The sequence below is a fragment of the Cetorhinus maximus genome, chromosome 31 (genome assembly GCF_964194155.1).
Source record: "Cetorhinus maximus chromosome 31, sCetMax3.hap1.1, whole genome shotgun sequence".
In the NCBI taxonomy this organism is placed as follows: Eukaryota; Metazoa; Chordata; class Chondrichthyes; order Lamniformes; family Cetorhinidae; genus Cetorhinus; species Cetorhinus maximus.
This window is the reverse complement of record NC_135909.1, coordinates 14,478,870-14,506,373: the sequence shown is the minus strand read 5'-3', so window position 1 is coordinate 14,506,373 and position 27,504 is coordinate 14,478,870. Positions and strand designations below refer to the sequence as shown.

The window sequence follows — 27,504 nt, the reverse complement described above, 5'->3', positions numbered from 1 at the left end:
GTGGGCGTACCTACACCACAAGGACTGCAGCGGTTCAAGAAGCCAGGTCACCACCACATTCTGAAGGACAGTTAGGGATGGGCAATAAATGCTGTCCAAACCAGCGAAGCTCACATCCCTGGAATGAATTTTTTTTTAATTGGAAATTTTCGGACGTAATCAAAATTGATACTGAGCTATTACAGTCCTTTCCCCAGATTTTATTGGATTGATGAAGAAATAGGATTCAGGAAAGGGAGCAGGACTTTTCCTTCCCTTTCACTCTCCGGATTTACAGTGGCTGAAAGAGCAACCGGAAAAGTTAATGGTGATGGAGCAGGAAAAAAATAACATTGTCCTTGCGGAAAACATTTAGTTTGACATTTTCTTGATAAGTTCAGTGAGTGAGCAAGTTTTAGTAAATGACGTATAAAATGAAGGGCCATCTAATTAAACCTATGAAAGATAGAAAAGGTTGTTTATTTTTGTGGTGAGATGCTTGAAACTGTGGAGGAGCCGACAGAGATGTACAGACATCATTAAAAGCTAGTGGACAGGAAGGTAAAAATTATGCCTAAGGCTATTAGAATACGAAGTACTGGGTTTATTAATCCTGTGATGAACAAACCTGCTCCGTGTTACAAGCATTTTCTGTGATTTAAAAAAAAAAATCAGGTGACAATTCCTCATTGAAATACAGGAAATGCTGTTCAAACTGCTCCCAGATACTTTCATGAGCTGTGAAACAAGAAAGTCCCAATTTCCGCACATTTTGAAGCCAAGCGGGAGGAGATACCTGTTTCTCAATGATCTGATATTGGAGTTGATGAAGAAGGTTTTCTGAAGATCAATATGTTCCTTTTTGAAGCTCGGGAGGGGTTTGGTTTTCTATATTAAACTTTGGCCCTTCAGTAAGTTCTTTGTGTGCAGCTGTTTCTGGTGGTGTTACTGAGTCAGGGATGTTGGTCAGGGCAGCAGGAGAATTCACTGCGCTTCTTCAATAGCGCTAGGCAATTTTTCATCACTTCAAAAACCTGCCACCAGTTATTGGTCAGGATTACACAGAAGTGGTACACCGAGGATATTTACTTACAGAAATCAATACTTTACAAAGAAATAATTACTTCTTGTCATGAAAGTATTATAGTTTTCATAATATTTTTCTGGCTTATTGTGAAGTAATTTTATGGGGTAAGTATAGTTGAGTCTGTTTGTGTGTAATGTAGTTACATTTGGAGTCAAGTAGACTGATAGTTTAAACTCATCCAAAGAAGTTAGGTGCTTGACATGCGAATGAGTAAACATGGAAGCTGGGTTAGCATGTAAGGTGTGAAGGGAATTTGCATTTTTGGATAAAGGAAGGGATATTTGCATTTCAAAGGGATCTCAGTCAGTTTACAACTAGCCAGATAAGCAAGGCTAAGGAATATGTTTATTTTTCCCAAAGGTTACTGGAAATAGTGGCGACATGGGAGTTTTTTCTATATTGTGAAGATGATACAATTTCAACGACATATGGGACTTTAGAATTTACATATTAAAAAGAGAGAAACATACATAAAGGAGAATGAAAGGTTATGTTGGAAAAGGCCATTTAAAACCTAACAGGAGTGTGTGAAATGGCCTCAATGAAGCCTCCGGCATTTTTGCGTAAGTCTGCTGTCGAACTAAATGGGAGTTGGAGAAAAGCCAAAAGGCATTCCACTGTCCAGGGTATTGTGTTAACTTGCTGAGTCTGCTTTAATTCTAAAATCTATTTCAGACCTTCAAAGGAGTGTAACTGGGGGGTCAGGTTAATGAGTAACTTGAGGAGTTATTATGGTACTATTTGTAGTCTTATGTATGTGCTTGACATCTTTTACTTTTAATAAACATATTAATTTAATTTTTAAAATTTCTAAATGTCCTGTCAGACCTATTGCTCCTGAATTCAGTGCATGCATCTCGTAATGAATACAAATTTCAAAACCCTTGAGATAACACGACCAAGCATCCCTCATGGATTTGGTCCACCTGGTACACATCATCTGCCAAGTCATAACAGTCCCTCACACACTCCGGTCAATTAACACCTGTACCCTTTATTGCTGATGGATTTCTTGTCATTTTGAATCCCACCTGAGTTGAGTTTTAAGTCAGATTTCATGTTTTCTGGAAAATGAAACTGATTCAGGGAAAAGGAACAAGCACTTTCTGTCAGAAAGGGGCAGTTAATTTCTGCACAGGAAACACCCACAAACAACAATGTGAACATGCTTTGGGCTGATGATTGAGTGCTCGGGGGCATAACTCCACTGCTCATGTGTCTTCGGCACAGTGCAATGGGGTCACTTAGGATAAAACATGAGGGCGGGCAGGACCTTGGTTTATCATCATTATTTGAGGACAGCACCTACAATAGTGCAGCCCTCCCTCAATACAGTACTGGAGTGTCAAACTTCCTTGTTACACACAAATTCTGGCACGGGTTTTGGGGGCATACACTTATCTTTCAAAGGCAAATGCGACCAAATCAGCCCCACTGAAAGTTTTTAACAAATCGCCCAATCCACAGCTACAGGACTGGGGCAATTATGAGGTTATCTCCTGGCAGGTCACGTGACATATGAGGCCATAATGCATCACCACCAGGTTTGTGACTTGATTGAAACCCAAAATATTATCACAATAACGTGTCAAATAAATCTGTCATCTGCTTGAAAACACCGCAGTAACACCTTCTGCATGACCATGAGGAGAGCTAGGGAGACATGCACAAAACTAAATCCTTTAATAAAACAGTTCAAAAAACCATTTAGACTGAAATCCTGTGAGGAAAAGTGAAGTTATTTTTGAGAACTCCGCTCAGAGAGCTTCATTGGACAGGAGAGAAATCAAGTGAAGAATCCGAGGAAATCGACACCAGCAAACAAGTTGACATCAAAAACTGGATCAATTCCTGTTAAGATTAATGTGTAAAAGCTGAGATTTCAGTGCAGCATCAGTTGACCAAGTAGAGATGTTGCCTGGATAAAGTATTCTGACAGGGTTTATTGAACTGAGTGGAATAGACAGATCTCTTCAGATCACCTCAATTATCTCTAGATTTTTAATTGAAAACTTCCAGTTTGTTGAAAGATAGAATCCATATAAATTATAATTACAGTACAAATGAGTTGATAATTCAAACACAAACATTACTTTCAGGTAAATTAAGTGGGATAATTAAATTACATCCAAGAACTCGAATGACCTGCGAGCTCAAACACAGAAAAAGTAAATTGCAGAGTGAAGAGTTTATAATGTGGATTTGTTGAAAGTGGGAATTAGGTGCAGAGGGGGAATGAGCTGCTGTGTAAATTAAACCGAGAGACAACAGCAAAGATGCAAGCCGGAAGGAGCAGAACATTCTAAATAACGAAAACTTTAATTAAACAGGCAGCTCATTTCAGTGTAATTTTGGGAAAGCTGAGAGCTGTTGCCTACACATCCTGTGCTTTGTGGGAAATCCGAAAACAGGCTAATGATAAATGTCATATTCATAATAAATTAGAGAACCAAGCAGAATCGAGAAAATACAGCGGAGAGCTCAAAAAGGAAACTTGAACAGCAGAGGGAGTGTATGAAAAAAGATTAGCAGGTGACACTGAAGACTATTACCAAGAAATGGGCAGTCAATGAAAGTGAGGCTGTGGAGGCAGAGGAGATGGCTGAAGCTCTACATGGCAGGAGATATTAAATGACGAAAGAATTGGTTCTGCAAGACAAAAGGGAGAGGTAAAGGAACACGTAACAAAAGCAGAGATGTGTCGAAAAGAGGTGTGAATGGAAAAATGAGAAGCAGCTGCCATTCGAAAGCAAAACAAAATGACAGAAAAGTGATTTTAAACCAAATGTGAAAAATAATCAAAATAGGGACAGAGGTTACAGTACAAAGAACGTTAGAGATTGGAGCAGCAGTAGGCCATTCAGCCCTTCGACCCTATTCTGACATCAAACACGATTTTGGCTGATCTGATTGTGGCCTCAACTCCACTTTCCTGCATGTCTCCCACAACCCTTGACTCCCTCATAGAATCTAACTCAGCCTTGAATATATTTAATGATGCAGCCTCCACTGCTCCCTTGGGAAGATAATTCAAATACTCACCATCCTCTGAAAATAAATTATTCCTCATCTCCATCGTAAATAGGGGACCCATTATTTTATAAACTTTGTGCCCTAGTTCACACTGCAATTGTAATCCTTCGCACAATTGGGATTGTTTATTAAGTGTTGTCCAATTGCAGAATGAGAGTGTGGAGTAATGAACTGCCTGGTGGAGTACAGGGTAGAATTTGCCCTCATGGTTCACTGTGTCCACGTATACATGGGCTACCAAAGACTCAGAAAAGTAATATCCCTTTACATCCTATCTCATCTCTGACTGATTCTTCACAACATGAATTGGCCAAATGTTAAATGAGTTGCTGCAAACAGTTCTGGGCGAGTTTTCCCCATACATGGTGAAGCGATTCTTCTCCTTTGTGAAGCCCATACAGGACTTGCATATCGATAGCAATGGCGTGTGCATGTGCTTGTTGCTTGTTTGACATTGCTAGCCTCTTGATTAAAGGTGCCACTCAAGGAAGCCATTCACATTTGAACCACGTCATTATTTCATGATGATCTGGTCTCACTGCCATTATCTGAATCTGTATTCATTGAACATATGAACTCAGCAACTCATGCAGTTGATTTCAGTTTTAATGGCACCATGTACGCCCAAAGAGATGATGTTGCCATGGGATACCGTCTAGGCCCAGCTCTTGTCAACATCTTTGCCCATTTCCACGAGAAACGTGTCTTCAATGAAATGACCCCTAACTTCCTATTCCTTTCATGTCTCTGATACATTAGTTACATATTTTCTATATCTGCATCTTCAGCTACATGTAAAAAAAAATCCTGTGACACCTTAATGGGCTCTAACCTGCTCTATTCTCATTGAAATTGACCAGTCAAACGGGCCCCCTTTCCTCAATGTACTACTTGAGAAATCTGCCAATGTGTTCTCTACCACTGTCTACTGCTAGCCCACCACCACTGTTGGGATTCCTACAGTTCCATGTGGTATAAGATAAGTCTTGTCGGCAAACTAATAGGTAGGGACCAGGCCATTTGCTAATCATGCAACATGATGCCAAAATCAGGCACTTCAAAGCTATCCTGCGGAATAATGGCCCCCTCAATCATATAATTGCTCACTGTATATCACACAAACTCAACAATGGGCCTAAGCCCGCCACTTTATTTTCTGAAAAGTGTCCAGTCTACCTCAGATAATCCTGGAATGGTTAAGGTATCTCAAAATCGTGAACCATTTCACAATGCTGCTATGCCGTAGCAACATGAGTGGCATTCTCCACTAACAGGATGCTGCTGCCAAGACTAAAACTATGTCCTCCGACAAGACAAATAATTAATGTTGTATATGAATTTCAGGGCCAGTGTGATGTGAGGTCTGTGGCCATATGCCCCAATGACTGTTGGATCGTACCAAACAGCTTAGCCCTTTAGCTCTTCATAACAGGCAAATTATTGAGCATACTCACCAAGATCCTGCTTAAAAATCTCAGAACATAGTGTCCAACATTGGATGTGATTTCACAGAAGGACAATACTTACTGACCAATCCCGATTGTGCTAAGAATTACAGTAACGACTGTTACGATCCCGGCTGGTGGAAAAACTGGATAAGTCAGTTCCCAGAGTGAAACCTGGCTTGATAGAACCCAACATGTGTAGGATGTGAGAAAAGTTGCGGAAGAAATTCACATGTTTCTCCTTAAGAACTTTGAACACAAAGAATAAAATATTTATTAAAACAAGAAAAACAAACTACATTAACTGGACAAAACAGTCAGAAAGATCTCAGTACAAACAAAAGGTGATTCAATTTCCCAACATTCCTTTGCCCATCAATATCTTTACAGATGGATAAACCAGTGAAGAGTTGCCACGGGCTTGTCACAAAGGCTTCTTTCTTGGGGCTGGCACACGTGCAAACTGTTTTCTTCTGGTGAATTCTTGAGCATTCACTTGATCCTTCTCAACCAAGACTTATCTCACCCAAAATAATTGCACTTTATACTCACTGTTTCAGTAGCAACACCACCGAACTGATCATGACAATGAGTCATAGAACTGATTCTGCAGTTAACTATTGTCCCAGTAACCTAATACTTTTCTCTTCTCAAGAGCCTAAAACATCCCTGCTTAACTCTTTGATGCACGTTAAACTTGTCCCTTTCTTTCTGTCTCTGTGTCACTTGAACACTGTCGGTAGGCAGCAGCCCAGTTTTTTTTTCTATTGTGTGTTTCCTTTTTCCCCCAAATCAGGGAAATGCCTGGAGCAATCAGAGTTGACTAAACAAGTAAATAAAATCTCTTGACAAATACAAACTCTGTGTCTTGGCTCAGCTTCAACAACTGGTTTGGATCCCATTAACACTGAAGAGGGAAAGACAAAAGTTTTCGACATCATGTCCCTTTTTTCAGGAACACTCACGTTCTGTATTCCTAAGTGACAATTTCTACATAAATCTGTCACATTTCTAACCGTTTCCAGTTCCAATTAAATGTCATGACCTGAAGCCACAAGTACTTCCAGATCTGCTGTGCATTTCCAGCATTTCCTGTGTTTATTTCAGATTCCCAGCATACAGAATATTTTGCTTTTATATTTCCATTTTTTTACTGGATGTTACTGTGGGATAAATTTTATATCTGCCTGGCTCTTGCACTGTGTCTGTGTCGGATATGAGGTGTACATGTCGGTCTCTCACATATATGTGTGCCTATGGAAAAGGACTGCCTGTGCAGACAGTTCCTACCCTGATCCTTACAACTCCTCCCACACCAAGTGAGATCAGACAGATACAGGCTCCCTTGCACAAATACAGAAAGATGTCACACAGACACTAGTATTAGTCTAATTTTGGGCACCAAACCTTTGGAAATACGTGAAGGTTTTAGAATGAGTGCAGAAAAGCTTGACAAGAATGGTTGTAAGGGTGAGGGGCTTTAGTTACATGGATAGACTGGAGAAGATGTGGTTACTTTGCTTCAAAAAGAGAAAGCTGTGAGGACATTTGGTAGAAACGTTCAAAATAATGAGTGTTCTAGACAGAGTAGATAACGACAAAATGGTCCTGTGGGCAGTATGCATCGATTTATGGTGGTTGGCAAAAGTACAAATGGAGACATCGGGAAAAATCTTTTTATGCAGGAAGCCATTAGGATCTGCAATTCACTGCCAGAGAATGTGCTAGAGACCGGAGAAAGTGGGGTTGTCAAAAGGGAATTGGATAAGCACCTGAAGGGAAAAGGTTTGCCAGGCTGTGGTGAGAGGGCTGGGGATCAGAAGTAGCTGAGTGGCTCTGGTGGAGAATGTCAACAGACAAGAAGGGCGAATGGCCTCTTGCTGTGCTGTAAGTATTCAAAGCGTGTATGTATTTAAGTGTAGGATTCATTCTGTCTCACTATCTCTCTGGTAAAGGATTTGAGTGTCTGATTCATCATGTATCTGTCAGTCTCTAGGGATGTGTGTGAATTCATGATTCACTCTGTATTGCTGTCTGTGGTACACTGTGTGAGTGTGAGGTTCGTTATGTATCTCTCAAACTCTGAAACACTTTGGAAGTCGGTGTTCATTCTACCCAGAATATACTGCATTGGGCCATCTGGTCGAATTGGTACGTTATTCCACAAGATGTTCCACCCAGAATACTTCATGTACCATTATCTGCTGATCTATGAAATCCATTCTCCCTCCTATACTTCCCTAGCTTTCTCTTAAATACAGTTGCGCTAATCGACTCAACTGCTCAAGATGACAAAAACTTCCAAATTCTACAGATTCCATAAGTTATATTGAATTTTTTATTGGATTTAATATTCATATCTCTGTGTCGACCCTATCACATCCCATCACTTATTCAACATATTGGCTGTTTCTGCAACACCAACAGTTCATGTGAATTCCCTCCGCTCTGTTGCAGTTCTCGGTTCTGGCCAGTAGATGTCAGCACACTCTGCTAGGTCGAAGTTTACAGATCAGAGATGGACACAACAGGCAAGAATTGTTCACATTATATTGGGAGGGGAAGGGATTTATTCTGTATCTGTCACTCACTGGTGCTTTGTGAAAAACACTCTGAACCTGTCAGTCTTGTTTACCATATGTGAGTGTGGATAAATTCTCTGTGGAACTGTAGGTGAATGTTGAATTTATTCGGCTTCTGTTGATATCTGGTACAGTATATCTGAGTCACAGTCAGTCTGTATCTTGCATTTCCAGGTGCTGCATGAGTGTTGGGTCACGTTTTGAGCCTGGCAGTGGAATGGTGCGTGTGCAATGGATGTGTTCTATCACTCACTTTCTGGTATTGCAAGTGAGCTCGATACTCACTCTGAATTTCTTAATGGTGATGGTGGTTTGTGAGTGTGCATGTGTTTCACTCTTTGCCAGTCACTGCTACTGTATGTGAATGTGGAAACCATTCGGAATCTGATTGTCTCTGGCATTCCTTGGAGTGAAGTTTCTGACTACATTTGTTATTCCCTGGAACTGTGTATGAGTTTGGCAGGCATTCTGATCTGTCACTAGGGGAGTAGCTGAGTGTAGGATTCATATTCCAAATTTCATTGTCTGGCACTCTATAGGAACTGGGGATGATTTTGTACCTGAATGTCTCTGGTGTTGTTTTTGAGAATGACAATCATATATATCTGTCAGGCTCTCCGAATGTGAGAGTGTGAGTTTAATTCTGGATCTGTCAATGGCATTCTATGTCTGTGGTATTGTTATGTAGGTTGGGAACCATATGTATCTTTCATTCCCTCGTGCTGTTTGTGAGCATGAGATTCATTCTGTATCTGTCAGTGGGATTAATTCTGTATCTGTCAGTGTCTGCTACTGTATGAAATTGTGTGATTCATTTGGTACATTTAATTCACTGGTATTGTATGTGGAAGTGGATTTATTGTGTGTCTATGCATGTGTGTGGGTGTGTGAGTGCGTGTGGACTTCCATTTATTTCTGTCAGCACTTGTTACTCTATGTGACTCTTGGACCCTTTCTACAGTCTCACACCAGTCTTGGTGTGTCAGAAAAATTTGGTATCACACACACTCAAATATTGTGAGTGAGTGCAGTGAACAGCTTGTGTCTCTCAGCATCTGGCACTGAACATGTGTTTGAGAATTATTCTCTATCTGTCAGTCTCTGGTACTCTGGGTGGGAATGGAATTTTTCATGTAACCTTCAGTGTTGGGGACTGTTTGTAAGATTGGGTTAATTGTATATAAATTTCCAGCACAGCCACAGGCCACTAATGTGGTCGGCTTAAGCAAACCATATGTGGGAGTTTTGGCCCAATATTAAATCTGTCACTTTGAACACAATTGGGAAAGATAATGAATCCTTTAATCTGATACTGGATGGGTGTGCAAGTGTAACTCAAGTTGTACTAATTGATTTGATCTGTGACATTCAGTCTGATTCTGAGTAAGAACTTTGACATGGATGTAAAATGGAGCTCAGTCTGGAACTGTTACAGTATTTCCATTTGACACTGTGTGAGGATGGAGGATTAGTATGTAATCTATAGCTCAGTTTATATTCATCAAATTGATATTGTATCTTTTAGTTTCATAATCAGGGTGAGTTTTAAATTAGAAACTGAATTTCTGTCTCAGGTTATACTAGCTTTCAGAATATCTCCAACTGATAATGTACTTGAGATTTGAACTTGTATCTCAGATATATATCAGGACACATTATGGGAATTAATAGTGCAATTTATAAACTCATGACATGTGCGAATACTGGGCTGGTAATTAACATGAATCTCAGCGTGCATCATTAAGGTTTAGCCTGTAAGCTTGTAACTGGAAACATGTCAGTTTCATCTGATATTTAACTTGTAGCGAAGGCAGCACTATTGTGGGATTGACCCAGTGAGAATTTGATAGCGGGTGACAATTTGGACTGGGATTTATGGACAGTCCCGTCTGCGGGTGACATGGATACTACGTCTATCTCTCCTGCTCTGTTTGATTCGTGGATGGAAAATTACTCAGGATGTATTTATGCTGCCTGAGACTGTAAAACTGATGACCTGTCTGTGTCTCTGTGCTCTGTCAGTGAGAATGTACATACTGTGTGTGAGAAGGAGCTGGCGGGAATCTTCATTCCAATTTGGCTGGAGGAAACATCACATTTATTCTGGTTCCTTCAGTTATTTGCCTGCTGGAAAAAAGCATATTTTAGAATTCATGTACAGGTGAGGTATAAGATACTGATTCCATGAGTTTAATCTCTCTATCAATAATCATTATGAATGGTCTGGGAAGTCTGGGAAGAGTGCCCTCTGCAATTACCGTCGCCATGAAGCAGCTGGGAAGAGTGTCCTTAAATTCGGCCAGGGGTCAGGGACAGGAGGGTGTGACTATGAGTGAGGAAGGTAGAGGAATCCAGGAAGTAGCACTGTAGGAGCCTCAGTCCTTGTCCTTAACCAACAGGTTCAAGATTCTTGCTCCCTGTGTGGACAAGAGCGGGGACTGTAGGGAGGATGAGCAAACTGACCATAGCACCATGGCACAGGGAGCCATTCAAGTGGGGGGAGAAAAGAGAAATGTAGTTGCAATCGGGGATAGTGTAGTTAGGGGAATAGATACTGTTCTCTGTAGCCAGGATCGAGAGCCCCGAAGGCTGTGTTGCCTACCTGGTGCTAGGGTTATGGATGTCGCATCTGGGCTGCAGAGGAACTTGGAGTGGGTGGGGAAAGATCCAGTTGTCGTGGTCCACGGAGGCACCAATGATAGAGGTGGAACAAGGAAAGAGGTTCTGCTGAGGGAATACAAGCAGCTAGGGGCTAAATTAAAAAGCAGAACCAAAAAGGTAATAATCTCCGGATTCCTACCTGAGCCACGAGCTAATCGGCATCGGGTCAATAAGATTAAAGAGGTGAATGTGTGGCTCAAAGTTTGGTGTGGGAGAAATGGGTTCAATTCATGGGACATTGTCACTAGTACTGGGGAAAGAGGGAGCTATTCCATTCGGATCAGCTCCACTTTAATCAGGCTGGGACCAGTGTCCTGGCGAATTGTATAACTAGGGTTATAGATGGGGCTTTAAACTAAATAGTGGCGGGGGAAGGCTTCAGTTGCATGGAAATATAAAATATCAAAGTTTAAGGAGAGGGTAAGAGTGCAGGTTAGTGACGAGGCTGATTGTTCCCAAGAAGTGAAAGGAAGGGACAGAGTGTGTGAACGCCATATTGCACCAAAGAATCATCAAAGAGTAGGGAAAGTTGACAACAGGGCAAACTTAAAGGCTTTGTATCTGAATGTGTGTAGCATTCAGAATAAAACTAATGAGTTAAAAGCACAAATAGAGATAAATAGGTTTGACTTGGTGGCGATTACTGAGACATGGAAGGAAAAGGAGGTGATGTAGCTTTGTTAGTAAATGAAGAGATCATTGCTCTAGTGAGGAATCAAATAGGCACTGGAGAGCAAGATGTTGAGTCAGTGTGGGTAGAAATAAGAAATAGCAAGGAAAAGAAATCCCTGGTTGGAGTAACCTTAGGTCCCCAAACAATGGTTCAGCAGTAGTGCGCACTATAAACCAGGAAATACTGGGAGCATGTAAGAAAGGCACGGCAATAATCATTGGTGATTTTAATATGCATATAGACTGGACTAATCAAATTGGTAAGGGTAGCCTCGAGGGAGAGTTCATAAACTGTATTAGAGATTGTTTCTTGGAGCAATATGTTGTGGTATAGGAAGCTTTTAAAGATCAACAATGGGTTACTAATCAAATACTAAAATGAGCAAAGGTAAATTATGAAAGAAAACTAGAGCAAAATGTAAAAGCTGTTAGCAAAAGCCTCTTCAAGTATATAAAAAGAGAGTAACTAAAGTGAATGCTGGTCCCTTGCCGGATGAGGCTGGGAGTTAATAGTGGTAAACGCAGAAATGGCAGAGACACTTAAACCATGTTTTGCCTCAGTTTTCATGGGGGAGGAAACTAGTACCACCCCAATAGTAACAGGTAGAGCAGAGGGTATAGAGAAGGAGGGGCTTAGAACAATCACCATCACTACAGAAAAAGTACTGGGCAAACATTGGATTAAAGGGTGACAAGTCCCCAGGACCTGATGGCCTAAAACCCAGGGCCTTAAAGGAAGTGGCAGTAGAGATAGTGGATGCATTGGCTATAATATTCCAAAATTCCCTGGATTCTGGAAAGGTTCCAGTGGACTGCAAAAATGCAAATATAACACCCTTATTCAAAAAGGTTGGTGGGGGTGGTGGAGGGGTGGGGACAGAAAGTAGGAAACTATAGACCAGTTAGTTTAATGTTTGTCACTGGGAAATTGTTGGAATCCATCATTAAGGAAGTAGTAATGGGGCATTTGGAAAGTCAAAATGCAATCCATCAGGGTTAGCATGGTTTCATGAAGAATAAGTCGTATTTGACTAATTTGCTAGAGTTACTTGAAGATGTGACAAGCAAAGTGGATAATGGGGATCCTGTAGATGTAGTATATCTGGACTTCAATAAGGCCTTTGATAAGGTGCCGCACAAAAGATTAATACACAAGATAAGATCACAGAGAGTTAGGGGTAATATTAGCCTGGATAGAGGATTGGCTAACCAACAGAAAGCAAGGAGTCGGGTAAATCGGTCTTTTTCTGGATGGCAAGCTGTAACTAGTGGGGTGCCACAGGGTTCGGTCCTTAGGCCCCAACTATTTACAATCTACATGAATGACTTGGATTCAGGGATAGAAGGTACTATAGCTAAATTTGCAGATGACACCAAAATAGGTGGGAAAGTGAGTTGCAATGAAGAAATAAGAAATTTACAAATGGATATGGACAGGTTAGGTGAATGGGCCAAAATTTGGCAGATGGAGTTTAAAGTGGATCAGCGTGAGGTTATCCATTTTGGTCAGAGGAATAGATATTATTTAAGGAGAGAAACTTCAGAATGCTTCAGTGCAGAGGGATCTGGGTGTCCATGTGCATGAATCGCTGAAAGCTAGCATACAGGCACAGCAGGTAATAAGAAAGGCAAATGGATTTTTGACATTTATTGCTAAAGGAATAGGGTATAAGAATAGAGATGTGTTGTGGCAACTTTACAAGGCATTGGTGAGACTGCACTGGGAGTACTGTGCACTGTCTTGGTCCCCTTACTTGAGGAAGGATATATTTGCATTGGAAGCAGTTCAGAGGTGGTTCACTAGATTGATTCCAGAGATGCAGGTCTTGTCTTAAGGGGAGAGATTGAGCAGTTTAGGCCTATACTCGCTGGAGTTTAGAGTGTGAGAGGAGACCTAATTGAGGTATATAAGATGCTAAAGTGATTAGACAAAGTAGACGTGGAGCTCATGTTTCCCCTTGTGGGGCATTCTAGAATGAGAGGCCATAGTTTTAGGCTGAGGGGTGATAGATTTAAATCAGGGATGAGGAGGAATTACTTTTCTCAAAGGGTTGTGAAACAGCTGAATAAATTTAAGGATGAGATAAACAGATTTTTAAATAGTAACGGGTTGAAAGGTTATGGGGAGAGGGTGGGAAATTGGAGTTGAGGCTGAAATGAGATCAGCCATGATCGTATTGAATGGTGGGCTCAAGGGGCTGAATAGCCTACTCCTGCTTCTCGTTCTTATGTTCTAATGAATGGTTTGAGAGGCTGTAGCCAGATTCTAGCTCTGATTGGACAGACCCTTCTCGATCCAATTCCCAACTAATCAGAGAGCCAGGTAGAAGAAACTGTAAGTTCTGACCGGCTTATATTTTCGTATTTGAAAAGCCTGCCAATTTCAGATCATGTGGGAATAATTCTATTTCCGGCAATTTCTGGTACTGAATGCAACTTTGGGGTTCATGCTGTACCTTCTAATTCTGTGACTTGTACATGAGAGAGGTTTGTTCTGTATCTGTCAATCTCCATTTTTCTTTTTGTGATTGTGGAATTCATTCTCTATCTGCTAATCTTGTACCACGTGAGAGTGTAGGATTCTCTCTGCATCTGTCACTTGCTGAACTGCATGTGTGTGAGAGATTTATTATGTGTCTGTTAGTATCTGCTTCTATATGCAAGTGCTGATATCAATCTGTACTGCCCAGTCTCTGCTCTGCTCTGTGAGTGTGGTCACATTCACTGTCTGTCATTGTTGTGTGTGACTGTGGGATTCTTTCTGTGATCATCAGCCCTTGGGACTCAGCCAGTGTGAGAGTCAGTCTGCATCTCTCCATTTCTCATCCATTGTCAGGTTAATTCTGTAACTGACTTTCATTGGAGCTGTGTTGTTATGGCCTTAATTCTGCATCTGTTAGCCTCTGGTTTGGGATGTGGATTTGGGACATATTCCTTATCTGACAGACTCTGGTGCTGAGTGTGACAATCAATTTAACTTTCTATCTGTCAGTCTTTATGCAAAATAATTTGTAATTGTGTATCTGTCTGTCTATGGTACTGTATGTGAGCATGAGATGAATTATGTACCTGTCAGTCAATGGAACTGAATGCGATTTTGTGATCCATTCCATCTGTCAGTCCCCAGAATTACAAGTGAATGTGGAACTCATTTGGAAGCTGCAAATATCTGGAAGTGAGAGTGAGTTTGAGGTCAGTCGTGCAGTCATCAGTGTTTGACTACATGTGTGCTCCCTTCATTCTGTATGTAACAGTCTCTGGACCTGTATCCAAATGTTGATTTCTCTCTGTATCTGTCAGTTGTGGGACTGTGTATGAGTGCAGGATGAATTATATGAATGTCATTCTCTGATACAATGTGAGTGTGGGATTCGATTTGCTTCAATATATCACTTGTGAAACAAAAAAAGTGTTCTATTCCGTGCTTCCTTTCAGTTACCTGTAAAGTGCAATATTGTTGCATTCAATCTGTATGTGTCCAAGTCTTGTCTTGCATGTGGATGTATTATTTTTTCTGTATGAGTAGGTCCAGGGTAATTTACATGAGAGTGAGATTAATTCTGACTGTAACATCTGTGAGTGTGGCATTCAGTCTTTAGCTGTCCATATCTGGAAATAATTGTGTCACTGAAGTTGATTTTACTTTTTCTTCATCTATTACTGTCTGTGAATGAGATTTGTCTTATGCCTGTCAGTCAGTGGCACTTTTAAATGACTGCTTTTGGTCTATGCCTTATTGTCTTTTTCTGTGTGTAGTCCTGTGGGGTTTCTTTTCTTCATTTCAGGGTTTGGTCCCCTGTATAAAGTGGGACTAATGCAGTGTATGTCAGTTTTTGGTGAGTGTGGACATACTTCTGTGTTAGTCAGTCTCTCAAACTGAATGTGAGTGTGCATTAATTCAGTTTTCATCAGCATCTGGCCCACACTGAGGGTGGGAATCATTCAATATCTGTCAGTTTCTGGTATTGTGTGTGAATGTGCTGCTCATTCTGTGTCATTGCCTTGTAAAGGGTGTGAGTGGGGGGTTTATTTCTACCTGTCACTGTGCAATACCAAATGGGATTATGAGCTTCATTCTGTATTTTTCAATCTTTACTGTTCAATGTGAATGTGTTTATTTTTGGCTGGCAGTCTCAGGTACAATAAGAGACTCTGGAATGTATTATACCTTTGCCAGTCTCTGGTAGGGTATGTGACAGTGGGCTACATTCTGCATCTTTCAGTCAATGGCAATGTATATGAAAGTGCAAATTGAAGTGATAATATATGCATGGTAATCTGATGCATGGTCCGTTATGTAATTCCTGCAGTGAGAAAAAATGGAATTCATACTTTAATTGTACATTCTAGTCTAACACTTCGTGAGATTTTGGAACTGGTATTTAATGTGTAGCTCACTCTACATTCCCTGGTGCTTAGTAGCAATACATCCTGCATCTTAAAATAAGGTAAATGTTGTCTGATGTGGTTAATAACTGGTACTCAATTTGTGGCCAAGGTGACACCGTGTATTTAAATCAAATAGTGGCTGTGCTTTTGCCCTGGGATTGATGTACCTAGTCCTCAGGTGTACTGGGTTGGAGGGAAATGGAAACAACTTATCCAACCAATGATCTGTTTCACTCTTATATTGAAAGGGCCTCTCAATCTTGGGGTCTATGTCGGTCTCTATACGATATATTTTGGCCTAAAGACCTGGCAGTATCTCTGGGCTTTGTGAGTGATATTGTACTTACTGTGAGTTGGAATCATCACGCCGTAATTTTCCTTGTTTCGAGGAATCATCCGGTTCCTTCAATTCTTTCCGTGCACGCAGAAAACATAACTCCATTACCCAAAGAATAGGTGAAGTAGAAGATACAAAAGTGATCAATGTATTTTTAAAATAACTGTTATTATAATGAACATTCAACAAAGCAAAACTAGCAGCACCTCAGTGTCTGACCTCACCACAGTACTGGAGCAATCTGTTTCTGCTCATCTGCTATTTTGAGCGGTTTTACAACAATTTAATGACATGAGAAACAACCTGTCCTGTGCACTGCTCCTTGAATTAGACTATCCGATGGAGGAGTGACTTTGGCAAGGGACAGATTTATGTTTGCTGCTCCTTTTCAACTAACTGTACACCCGGAAACAAGCAGGCACAGTTTAAAATGTCTCTTTCACACTTCTCACCTGGTGCCTGAAATTGATCTTCTTTGTGTAACTGGAAACATTGTTACTGTGCGGCTATTTTCCCCGCCATTCTATGTCCAATAACAAGGGACAGTGGGAGCCGGAACTAAGCCAGGAAGCTTCACTCGGGTTTGGGGAGAGAAAGCAGCAATGATCTTCAATGGCGAGTTCTTCTCACTCTGTCCAGACACTGCTCGAGAATGGCCTCTCCCTTCCCCCCGCTCACTCCATGTTCCGGGAGCAGCTCGTGTTCCAGGGAGCCCATTAAAAACAGCCGCCGCCTCCGCCTCAGCTGCCCGGACACTCAATGCCAATCTCTGAGCATATCTGCGGACGCGGCTCCAAACCGATGCGCTGCTTTAAGCAGATGCTGTTTGTTCACTTCCCTCTGGGGCGGTGATGTCTCCGATCGCTGCTGAATTAAACCCTATTCCGCTCACTGAGTGAATGACGCTCTCGGCCATTGTTGGGGGAGGGGTTGCGCATGCGCTGTTATCCTCATTGTGACGGAACCGCGGACGTGTTAAAACAGCGCATGCGCAGATCGTCCGCAGCGACAATTCAGCTGCTAAAATCAGTGGGAATTGTCCCCATTTCACTCTCATCACAGAGAGAACAAAATCTCCGAACCTGTGTCGGCGCGGGGGGCAAGGGGCGTTGGGTGCGAGTGGACGTGTGGCGGGGGTACACTGGTGGGTAAAGGCCGCTTTACAACATCAATTTTAACCCGAGATTCCCCCAGACAGCTTGTAAAATGCTGGAACCGTGTGTGTATGAGGATGGTGATGTTACTGAGGATGATTCCTGTTTTAGAATAGACTGTGTTTAGGTCGGAATATTACTGAGTGTTAATTATAACGAGAGCATATTTCAAAGCTCCGGGTTTGCGGAAACTCCTGACTGTGAAGCCCGGGTCTGTCCGGGTTTGTGTCTCGGTTCCATTGGTAATAAACGGGTTGAAACTGGCGGTTGCAGAAACTGGAGGAGGAGCTGAAAGATCAGGGGCTGTTCTCTCTCTGTCTGTCAGTCCGGCTTTCTCCCCCCTCCCGCTCTCTGTTTAATCTTCATTCTGTCTCCTCCCCTCCCTGCTCTCAAACCGCCTTTTTCACTCAGGTCCGGGCGAGCTGTATAAAAGAGGAACGTGACACAGCTCGTCTCTCATATTCAGCAGCGATCTGAGTGAAGAATCATCATGTCTGGCAGAGGGAAAGGAGGCAAAGGACTGGGGAAAGGCGGAGCAAAGCGGCACCGCAAAGTGCTTCGTGATAATATCCAGGGCATCACCAAACCAGCAATCCGCCGCCTGGCTCGCCGTGGCGGTGTCAAGCGGATCTCGGGTTTGATCTATGAGGAGACTCGCGGGGTGCTGAAGGTTTTCCTGGAGAATGTGATCAGGGATGCGGTCACCTACACTGAACACGCCAAGCGCAAGACGGTCACTGCCATGGATGTGGTGTACGCTCTGAAACGCCAGGGCCGCACACTCTATGGATTTGGCGGCTGAACAGCTCAACCCTTTCTACCAAACACGCAACAAAGGCTCTTTTCAGAGCCACCCACCACCTCACAGAGAGCAGAGACCTGGGAACGGGAGCTGGGATGGGCTGTGATCGGGAATGTTAGTGTCTGAAACAAACAAGATCTCTGAAGAAGAGTCATACAGACTAGAAGGGTTTAACTCTTTTCTCTCCACAGATGCTGTCAGACCTACTGAGGTTTCCAGCATTTTCTGTTTATATTTCAGACTTCCAGCATCCGCAGTATTTTTCTTTCATTTTAGTGCATGATTTGTTCCGGGTTTCGGGGGGATGTACTAAGTCCCTCAATTTATTCGTTATTTATTATCCTGGATGGCACATTCTCCACTGACACTGAAAAGCCGCTCCACTACACATTTTCGAAATGTTTTATTTTAGGTAACACCAGCCGTTCAATGCGTCAGTGGTGTATGAGGTTACAATCAGATCAGCCATGATTTCACTGAATAGGTTCAGGCTCGTGGCTGAGTGGCCTCCTCCTGCTCCGAAACCCAATGTTCGGACGGATGTTCGTGAAGTTACTGACAGGGTTTGGGAAACAGCAGTTTCAGCTCAGCCACTCGGCGACCTGGAATTCCCGCAGTCTGAGCGACTGCAGCCGGACTCTAGCTCTGATTGGTCAGCCTCTTCCTAGTCTAATTCTTAACCAATCGCAGAGTCAGGGAGAAGAAATCGAAAATTATGATTGATTTACTTTTTTTTGCATTCGAAAAGCCCGCCAATTCCAGTGTTGGAAAATGCAAGATAATCTTAATTTTCAGGCAACAATTTTTAATCTCTCACTTTATGATCTGTTATACTGCGCTCCCTGTCACAAGATCTTGGCGCTATTTTCGGAGCTATTTTCAGAATTTGTCATCTCCTTTCAGGAACCGGGATCTGTCAGGCCGGGAATAGCGGGAGAATCGAGCCGGTCACTTTCTCCGCTCATTATCGTCATGAACAGCCCAGAATGAGGGCAATGGGAAGGGATCTGAAGCCCCCAGCACCGGTTCCATTTTATTACCCACTCCAGACCTCTAAGGGAGCGGCGATTTTTAGGATAAAAACAAAAAACTGCGGATGCTGGAAATCCAAAACAAAAATAAAAATACCTGGAAGAACTCAGCAAGTCTGGCAGCATCTGCGGAGAGGATCTGTTGAAGAGTCATAGCGACTCGAAATGTTAACTGTGTTCCTCTCCGCAGATGCTGCCAGAGCTGCTGAGTTTTTCAAGGCATTTTTATTTTTGTTTCGGTGAATTTTAGGGTTGGTTGTGCTGTAGGGAGCAATGGACAGTCCGTCAATTTTTGACTGCGAAGTCCAGGACTGACTTTCCACAGTTCAAACAACAGACTGGTGTTTCTGTCCAAAAATAAGCAGGTTCATCAGGATGATGCCGGGTTTAAAAATTGTTGGAAGAGGTTAAATGAACAGGAATTTCATTCGGGTAAGGAAATATTGAATTGCAGTGAAATGGTATTTTTAATTTTTAAAAATTGAGGAACAAAGTCTTCTGATATCGAGTCGGTCAACGGCTGGAAATAAAGGCCGAATTTTTGAAATGGGCAATTAAAAACAACTCGACCAATGGGGACCTGAGGTGCCAGGGATTAATTCATTGCTAAGATTTTGGATAAAACTGCCTGGGCGCAAGGCTCCAGCCAATTACTCAGCAAGTCTGGCAGCATCGGCGGAGAAGAAATCAGTCAACGTTTCGAGCCCTCATGGCCCTTCAGCAGAAGGGCCCTTCTGCTGAAGGGCCATGAGGGCTCGAAACGTTGACTGATTTCTTCTCCGCCGATGCTGCCAGACTTGCTGAGTTTTTCCAGGTAATTCTGTTTTTATTTTGTTTTGGATTTCCAGCATCCGCAGTAGCTTTTAGCTTTTTGTTTTTATCCAGCCAATTACTGTTCGGGGCGGTTCCTCTCAGAGTTTAAAAAGGCGGATTGGGCAGCAGACTGTCTTAATAGTTCTTGCATCTCTGGTTGTGGTGAATCTGTTCAGAAAATGGCCAGGACCAAGCAGACAGCGCGCAAATCGACTGGAGGGAAAGCTCCCCGCAAACAGCTGGCGACCAAAGCGGCCCGGAAGAGCGCTCCAGCAACGGGCGGAGTGAAGAAGCCTCATTGCTACAGACCCGGCACTGTGGCTCTGAGGGAGATCCGCCGCTACCAGAAATCCACCGAGCTGCTCATTCGCAAACTGCCCTTCCAGCGCCTGGTGCGAGAGATCGCTCAGGATTTCAAGACAGACCTGCGCTTCCAGAGCTCGGCCGTCATGGCCCTGCAGGAGGCCAGCGAGGCTTACCTGGTGGGGCTCTTTGAGGATACCAACCTGTGCGCCATCCACGCCAAGCGAGTCACCATCATGCCCAAAGACATCCAGCTGGCCCGCCGCATCCGCGGGGAACGCGCCTAAAACCCGGCTTCAGCACCAAGTACAACAAAGGCTCTTTTAAGAGCCAACAGATCGACAAATGAAAGAGCTGCAATCTCCTGTTGTCCACTCCAGGACTTAGACATCGCGAAGATACAATTTGCTCCCTTGCATCAGTTTATTTTTCTTGTCTACAAAACTCTTTTGTGGCATTGATAATCACAGACGATGCAGTTGTAAATTGTAGCGCAGATGGTATATTAATTTCAGCAGAAAATTGGGACTGCGGTCACCTTAGTGCTGTAGGTCACTTCCAATAAATAGCGGCTGTGAAAATGTATTAAATACTGCGAGCAGACATCAATCCCAAGCAAAGGGTGAGCTGCGGGTTACAAGTCAGTGCTCATGATGTCAATAAAGGCAATGCCTCAAGCAACAAGAGGTGATGACTCCGGTGCACAGACATAGAATCAAAGAATTTGCACAGCACGGGAGGCCATTCGGCCCTTGCGCATGTCTGCATCTGCTCTCCAAATGAGTGTTATGACCTAATGCTTCCCCCCATCCCCCATTCCTGCACATTTTTTCTATTCAAATAATCATCTAATACCCTCTTGAATGCCTCTATTGAACCTGCCTCCACTACACTTCCAGAGAGTGCATTCCAGTCCCGAACCACTCGGGTGGAAATGTAATTTCTCTGTTGATGCGAGTTGGTTGTCCTTGCGGATCATTAGAAACGCTTCACCATTACTGAAATTCGGCACGCAGCAGACAGACAATAGATCACCCTTTCACAGACTCTGAGTGGCTCTGAAAAGAGCCTTTGGCTTATCAGATAAAAGAATGGCCGCTTCACTTGGTCTTCGAGGCCGCAGAGGCGCTGGTTTTCTTGGGCAGAAGCACGGCCTGGATATTAGGCAGCACCCCGCCCTGAGCGATGGTCACCCCTCCCAGCAGCTTGTTGAGCTCCTCGTCGTTGCGGACGGCCAGCTGCAGGTGTCTGGGGATGATGCGGGTCTTCTTGTTGTCCCGGGCCGCGTTACCGGCCAGCTCGAGGATTTCAGCCGTCAGATACTCGAGCACAGCAGCCAAATAGACCGGGGCTCCGGCACCCACACGCTCAGCATAGTTGCCCTTTCTCAGGAGCCTGTGAACACGGCCCACCGGGAACTGCAGTCCAGCCTGGGAGGAGCGAGATCTGGCCTTGGATCGAGCTTTACCGCCGGTCTTTCCTCTTCCAGACATTTCACAATCTCACAAACACTTTAATAGAGAATGAGGAAATCCTCTCACATTCGCTTCTCTTATAGCTTCGGGAGGAATGGTGCTGCGGGCATTGCTGATTGGTCACTTTGTGCTGCGTCTCATAATGTTCATATCACCAATCAGATATCTACTGAACTCACCAATCCGGAGACTTGACGGAGTGAGGGTGGAAAATAACGGCGCCAAATTTTGAGATTCCAACCGATCTTTTATTCAAATTTTAAAAGCCCGCCAAATTTGTAAAAAAAAAAGCCAAAAAAGAACGGATCGAACACAGTACTAATTGGATAAAAGCAAAATACAGACGATGCTGGAAATCTGAAACAAAAACAAAAATACCTGGAAAAATTCATCTACGGAGAGGAACACAGTTGACGTTTCGAGTCCTAATTGGAAATGGTTATTCTGTATTTAGTATTCGAATGTTACATTCTCTTCATCTCTCTCTCTCTTTCCCTGGATTACAGTTTTTTGTATATTTCAATTTCTGATTTTCTGTCTGGGTTTATGTGTATCTGAAAACAAGTCGAAAATAACGGCGCAAATTTACGGAATGTATTTTTTTAATTCGACATCGATATATTTATAAAACAAGAAATACATTTCATATAGAAAATCCAGTTAATAGTGAACACGGTCTGACGACAAAGTTTTAAAAATGTCCGTCCCTAATGGGACTATTTCACATTTTATCCTAAATTCCGGATTCGCTTTAAGAATCCGGCATCAATTCTAGATAATCTCGATCCGTCATGAAACCTTCTAAGCAGCCGGCTGAAAGTGCCATTTACATCGTTCTGCTGATAGACGGGAAATTGTAGATATTTGGGACAGCCAAAATTGAACATACTTGGAGTAAATTTGCCAGCGTCGAGACTGAAGTTTGCTGCACAACCGGTGCTAATAGGAAATCAACTGATCGATTATTGAGGCGAAACTTGAACCGAATTGGAACCTGAGGCATTTGCGTTATATTCGCTCTCTCTCCAAAACCAGGGACAGGGGTCGAATATGACGCGTCTTAAAACAATCACTTCGTGAGCGGCAAGTCATTAATTTATGGGACATCATTAACGAAGCCCAACAATTGAACGAGTTAAATCTACGTTACCGAGAATCTGATTGAAACGTGATCAAAATAATAATTTCAAAATTCGAAATGCTCCATAGTAAAATCATAACTTATAACTAAATAAATCATATAGCTTTTTCAGAGAGATTGTGGGTGGCTCTTAAAAGAGCCGTTGTGTTGTGAATGTGTTTTTCAGTCAGTTCGGGGGTCTTACTTGGAGCTGGTGTACTTGGTCACCGCCTTTGTCCCTTCCGACACGGCGTGCTTGGCCAGTTCCCCGGGCAGCAGCAGGCGCACGGCGGTCTGGATTTCCCGGGAGCTGATGGTGCTGCGCTTGTTGTAATGGGCCAGGCGGGAAGCCTCACCCGCGATGCGCTCGAAAATATCGCTCACGAACGAGTTCATGATGCTCATGGCCTTGGAGGAGATGCCGGTGTCAGGGTGAACCTGCTTCATCACTTTGTAGATGTAGATGGCGTAACTCTCCTTCCGCGACTTTCGCCGCTTCTTGCCGCCCTTTGCTACCGGTTTCTTTAAGGCTTTCTTGCCTCCCTTCTTGGGAGCTGGTTTCTTCGAGTTATCAACAGTCACAGATTGCAACTCTTTCGAGTACAATCACAGTTTCTTGGTTTCCGGGAGTGGGACATGAACCCACAACCCTCTGATTCAAAGGCGAGGGTGCTATGAACTGAGCCACAGCTGACACCTCCCTTGGGAGCTGGTTTCTTCTCATCAACCATCGTCACTTTCAGACACAGAATAAAACGAACCACTTCCGAGAGCCGATTAAATAGACAGTCTGACAGACCAATCCTAATGAGGAATGGGGAAACGATGATTCTGATTGGACATTTAATAAAATACAACAGCCACTTATTTTGTACTTTTCTCTGTTTGCATTTTTAAAGTGGCCAATCAAATTTCGACTTCTCCACCAATCATTAGCCCTTTTACGACAATCAGGAAATATATTCTATCAGGATTCTCTCTAGTCCCAGTTTCTCAGTTTGTGAAGATACACCGGGAATTGTTTTCTGGCTGTCGGTGCGAGGGACTGCACGGAAATGCGGGATTCCTCCCGGAACTCTTGTAACTTGTGCGACTTACTCACTGGGATATTGTGTATGTGTGTGTGAGTGGTAGGGGGTTGGAGTATCGGGAGTGAAATTTGTTCTTGAGGCTGTGGTCCGCTGTAACAAACACTCACACAGTCATAAAAACAAAAAAACTACTGCGGATGCTGGAAATCCAAAACAAAAACAGAATTACCTGCAAAAACTCAGCAGGTCTGGCAGCATCGGCGGAGAAGAAAAGAGTTGACGTTTCGAGTCCTCATGACCCTTCAACAGAACAGAGTCATGACCCTTCAACTCACGCACACACATTATTAAAGAATGGGAGTTTCAGAATGATTCCCAAATTTACATTCAGGACCATTGAACTATATTAAAATAATCCCATAATCAAACCGTGTATGATATCCTGACAGTTATAGAAAGAATCTTCCATCCACAGCCACACGTGTTACCAGTGACTGACAAATACAGCCAGAGTCCTACACGTAAACTCAGTACCAGAGGCTGAGTAATACAGGATTAATTACACATATACACAGAAATAAAGACAAAAACATCCCCACACAGACACTCTACCAGAGACTAAGAGATAGAAAATGAATTTCCAGTACCACTGAACAATTCAGGTTGAGTCCAAAAAGCTCAATCTGTACCAGAGCCTGATAGATACAGAAAGAATGCCTTACAAACAGGCCAAAGCTTCACAGTTACATAGTCAGACATCAATTACCAAAGACTGGCAGTTACTTAAGGAGAAAACACTCACAGTATCACGAAGTGGTAAATACGGAGTCAATTCCACAGTCACACATCGCAAAGTCCAACAGATATGGAATGAATCTCTCACGTGTACAGTGTCAAAGACTGACATGCAAATTTCACATTCAAATGTCATACTAATAGAATGGAAAATTGAGAATGAATCACATACTCACATTCAGGTTCATGAATCACAGATAAAGATTGAATCACACATTCACATCGCTTGCCAGGTGCCAACAGACATACAATTGATCCCAGCTTTATATATAGTACCAGAGACTGACTGGTGCAGAATACACCTGAATCTCACATCGAGCAGAATAAATGGACTGATGCATTAAACCTTCAGAAATAGGAGCTGGACTTGGCTATTTGGCCATTCGACCTCCTCCATCATTCATTCAGACAGATGTCCTACCTCAACTCCACTTTGCCGCACTCTCCTTATATCCCTAGTATCCAAAATCAATTGACCTCTGTCTGGAACATACTCAATGGCTGAGCTTCCAAATCTCTCTGGGGTGGAGAATTCCAAAGGATCTCAACACTTTCAGTGAAGACATTTCTCCTCATATCATTCCAAAATGGCCAATGCTGTGATCTGAGATGGTGACCACATGTTGTAGATTCCGGAGCCAGGAGAACCATTTTCTTAGCATCTACCCTGACAAGCCGCTTAAGAGTTTTATTTGTTTCATTTAGATAACCTGTATTCTTCTAAAATCCAGGGAATATAGACCTAGTCTCCTCAATCTCCCCTCATAAGAAATCCACTTGTCACAGAAACCAAGCTAGTGAACAATTATTGCCCTCCCTCTAAAGCAACTATGCCCTTCCTTATGTAAGGAGACCAAACTGCACACAGTACTCCAGGTGTAGCCTTAATTGTGCCCTGGATAAATGGAAGATTTTTCACTCCTGTAATTCAAACCTTTGGAACAAATGTGAACATAACACTTCCCTTCCTATCTGCTTGCTGTACCTGCAGTTTTACTTTCTGTAATTCATGTACAAGGACACCCAGCTCCCTCTGAGTGCAAACGTGTTCCAGTCTCACATTCAAACATGTTCTTTTTTCACCCTTCAAAACTGGGCCCACCCACACTACCATATTGTATTCTATCTGCCATGTTCTTGCCAACTCAGACAACCTGTCTAAATGCCTTAGCAGGTTTTTTGTGTACTCACAGATTAATTTTCCACCAATTTTGTATCATCAACAAACTTGAATATGTTCCATTCAGTACCCAACTAAATCATCAATATATGTTGTAAGTAACTGATGGCTGTGTTTTATCAAGAGTAAGTTAGAGCCTGCCAATCCGAAAATTCCTGTTTATTCCGACACTGTTTTCTGTCCATTTACTAATCCTTGATCCATGCTAATGTTTGATCCCCAATCACATGTTCTAATTTTGTGTAATAAACTCCTGTGTGGGACCTTTGCAAATTGCTGAGCAAAATTACACCCCCCTCAGATTGCAAGGCCCTGTGTTACCAAAACAAAAGGAGAACCTTAAATACACATTAAATGACAAAGAGATCAGACAAACAGTACCCACTTGTAAGATCTTGCATGAATCCCAATATTGTACCCATACTACAGACTGAACTATGCATTACATACCACTCCCCAAACCTCAGAGTGTCTACAAGCTAGATGAAGTTGATCATACACATCGGGTAATGTATCAGATTGTGTGATATGCAGACATTCAGGGTTGTGTTGACAGAGATGGAATTTTAATCCAAAACTCTGACATAATAACTGATTAATACCCACAGCTATTAACTCCAGTTGAAACACATTTTATATTAAACATAAGTCAGGCTTACACTCATGCTACATAGATTAGAATCTCGCAATTGTTACAGCAGAGGGAGGCCACTCAGCCCATCGTATCTGTGCCAGCTCTCTGCAAGAGCAGCTCAGCTGCTCAGATATTCTTCCCCGCAGGCCTGTTTAATTTTCCTTTTGTTCTTTTTCTATTTTTCTTTGTGCAGTGAGCTCAACTTATCTATTCACATGCACACAATTGATTCTATTTATGGACAGCGGTCATATCCATTCGACATCCATCCTTTCCCGAGGTTAATAGGCCCAGCTATTCTAAGCCAGTGCTGATTACTGATGAGGTTTCAACTGCAACATGGATAACTCTATATTGGGATTCATGTATCTGCCATCCCCTTCTCCATTACCCTTTACACTCCCTGATAGCAGGTTTAGTTGCCCTGAGCTGTGTCTGGTACCTATCCCAAAATTCTCCTACTGCAGTATAACTGCTTTCATTGGATTTGCCTCAGCAAATGAGGAAGGATCTACCTTGGTTTGTTTGGTTTTAAACACCACTTTTCAAATTCACTCTCCCAGTGAGAAGCCTGATCTACTAAGGATGTAAATCAGAAATTCAGACTTGTATTCTACCTGATTTCCAGGCATTGAAATTAAGTTCCAGCCAGATTCCTGTTTTGCACGACCCAGTGGGGAATCTCCTCACTCACAACACAAGGTGAGATAATTACAGGTCTAAAGAGCAGTTGACAAGTCTGACTTCTTAAACATTTATGTGTATAAAGATTGCTAAATATTTTTAAAAAAGATTGTCAATCTGATATGAAAATGTGAACTTAACGCTGAAGGGGAGAAATTTTCAGGTAGACCCAATTCTGCAAACATCTAGAGAGTTAGTAATCACTGGTCCCAGAGATGTAGAGATACAGAATGAATCTGACATTCACACAGTACCACAGACCAAGAAACACAGAAAAATCTTACAGCCAAAAACTGA

The 27,504-nt window shown here is 42.6% G+C and overlaps 2 protein-coding genes across 2 annotated transcripts in view; one reads left to right on the top strand and one right to left on the bottom strand.

Annotated features, from left to right (window-relative positions):
* LOC144670292 (histone H2AX-like) overlaps nt 1–27,504 on the top strand; it is a 297,255-nt gene that overhangs the window by 266,692 nt on the left and 3,059 nt on the right. The gene's annotated exons all lie outside the window — the stretch shown is intronic.
* On the bottom strand, nt 21,389–21,781 carry LOC144670370 (histone H2AX-like). The gene has a single exon (XM_078532849.1). The coding sequence runs from the start codon at nt 21,779–21,781 to the stop codon at nt 21,389–21,391; it is 393 nt and encodes a 130-aa protein (XP_078388975.1).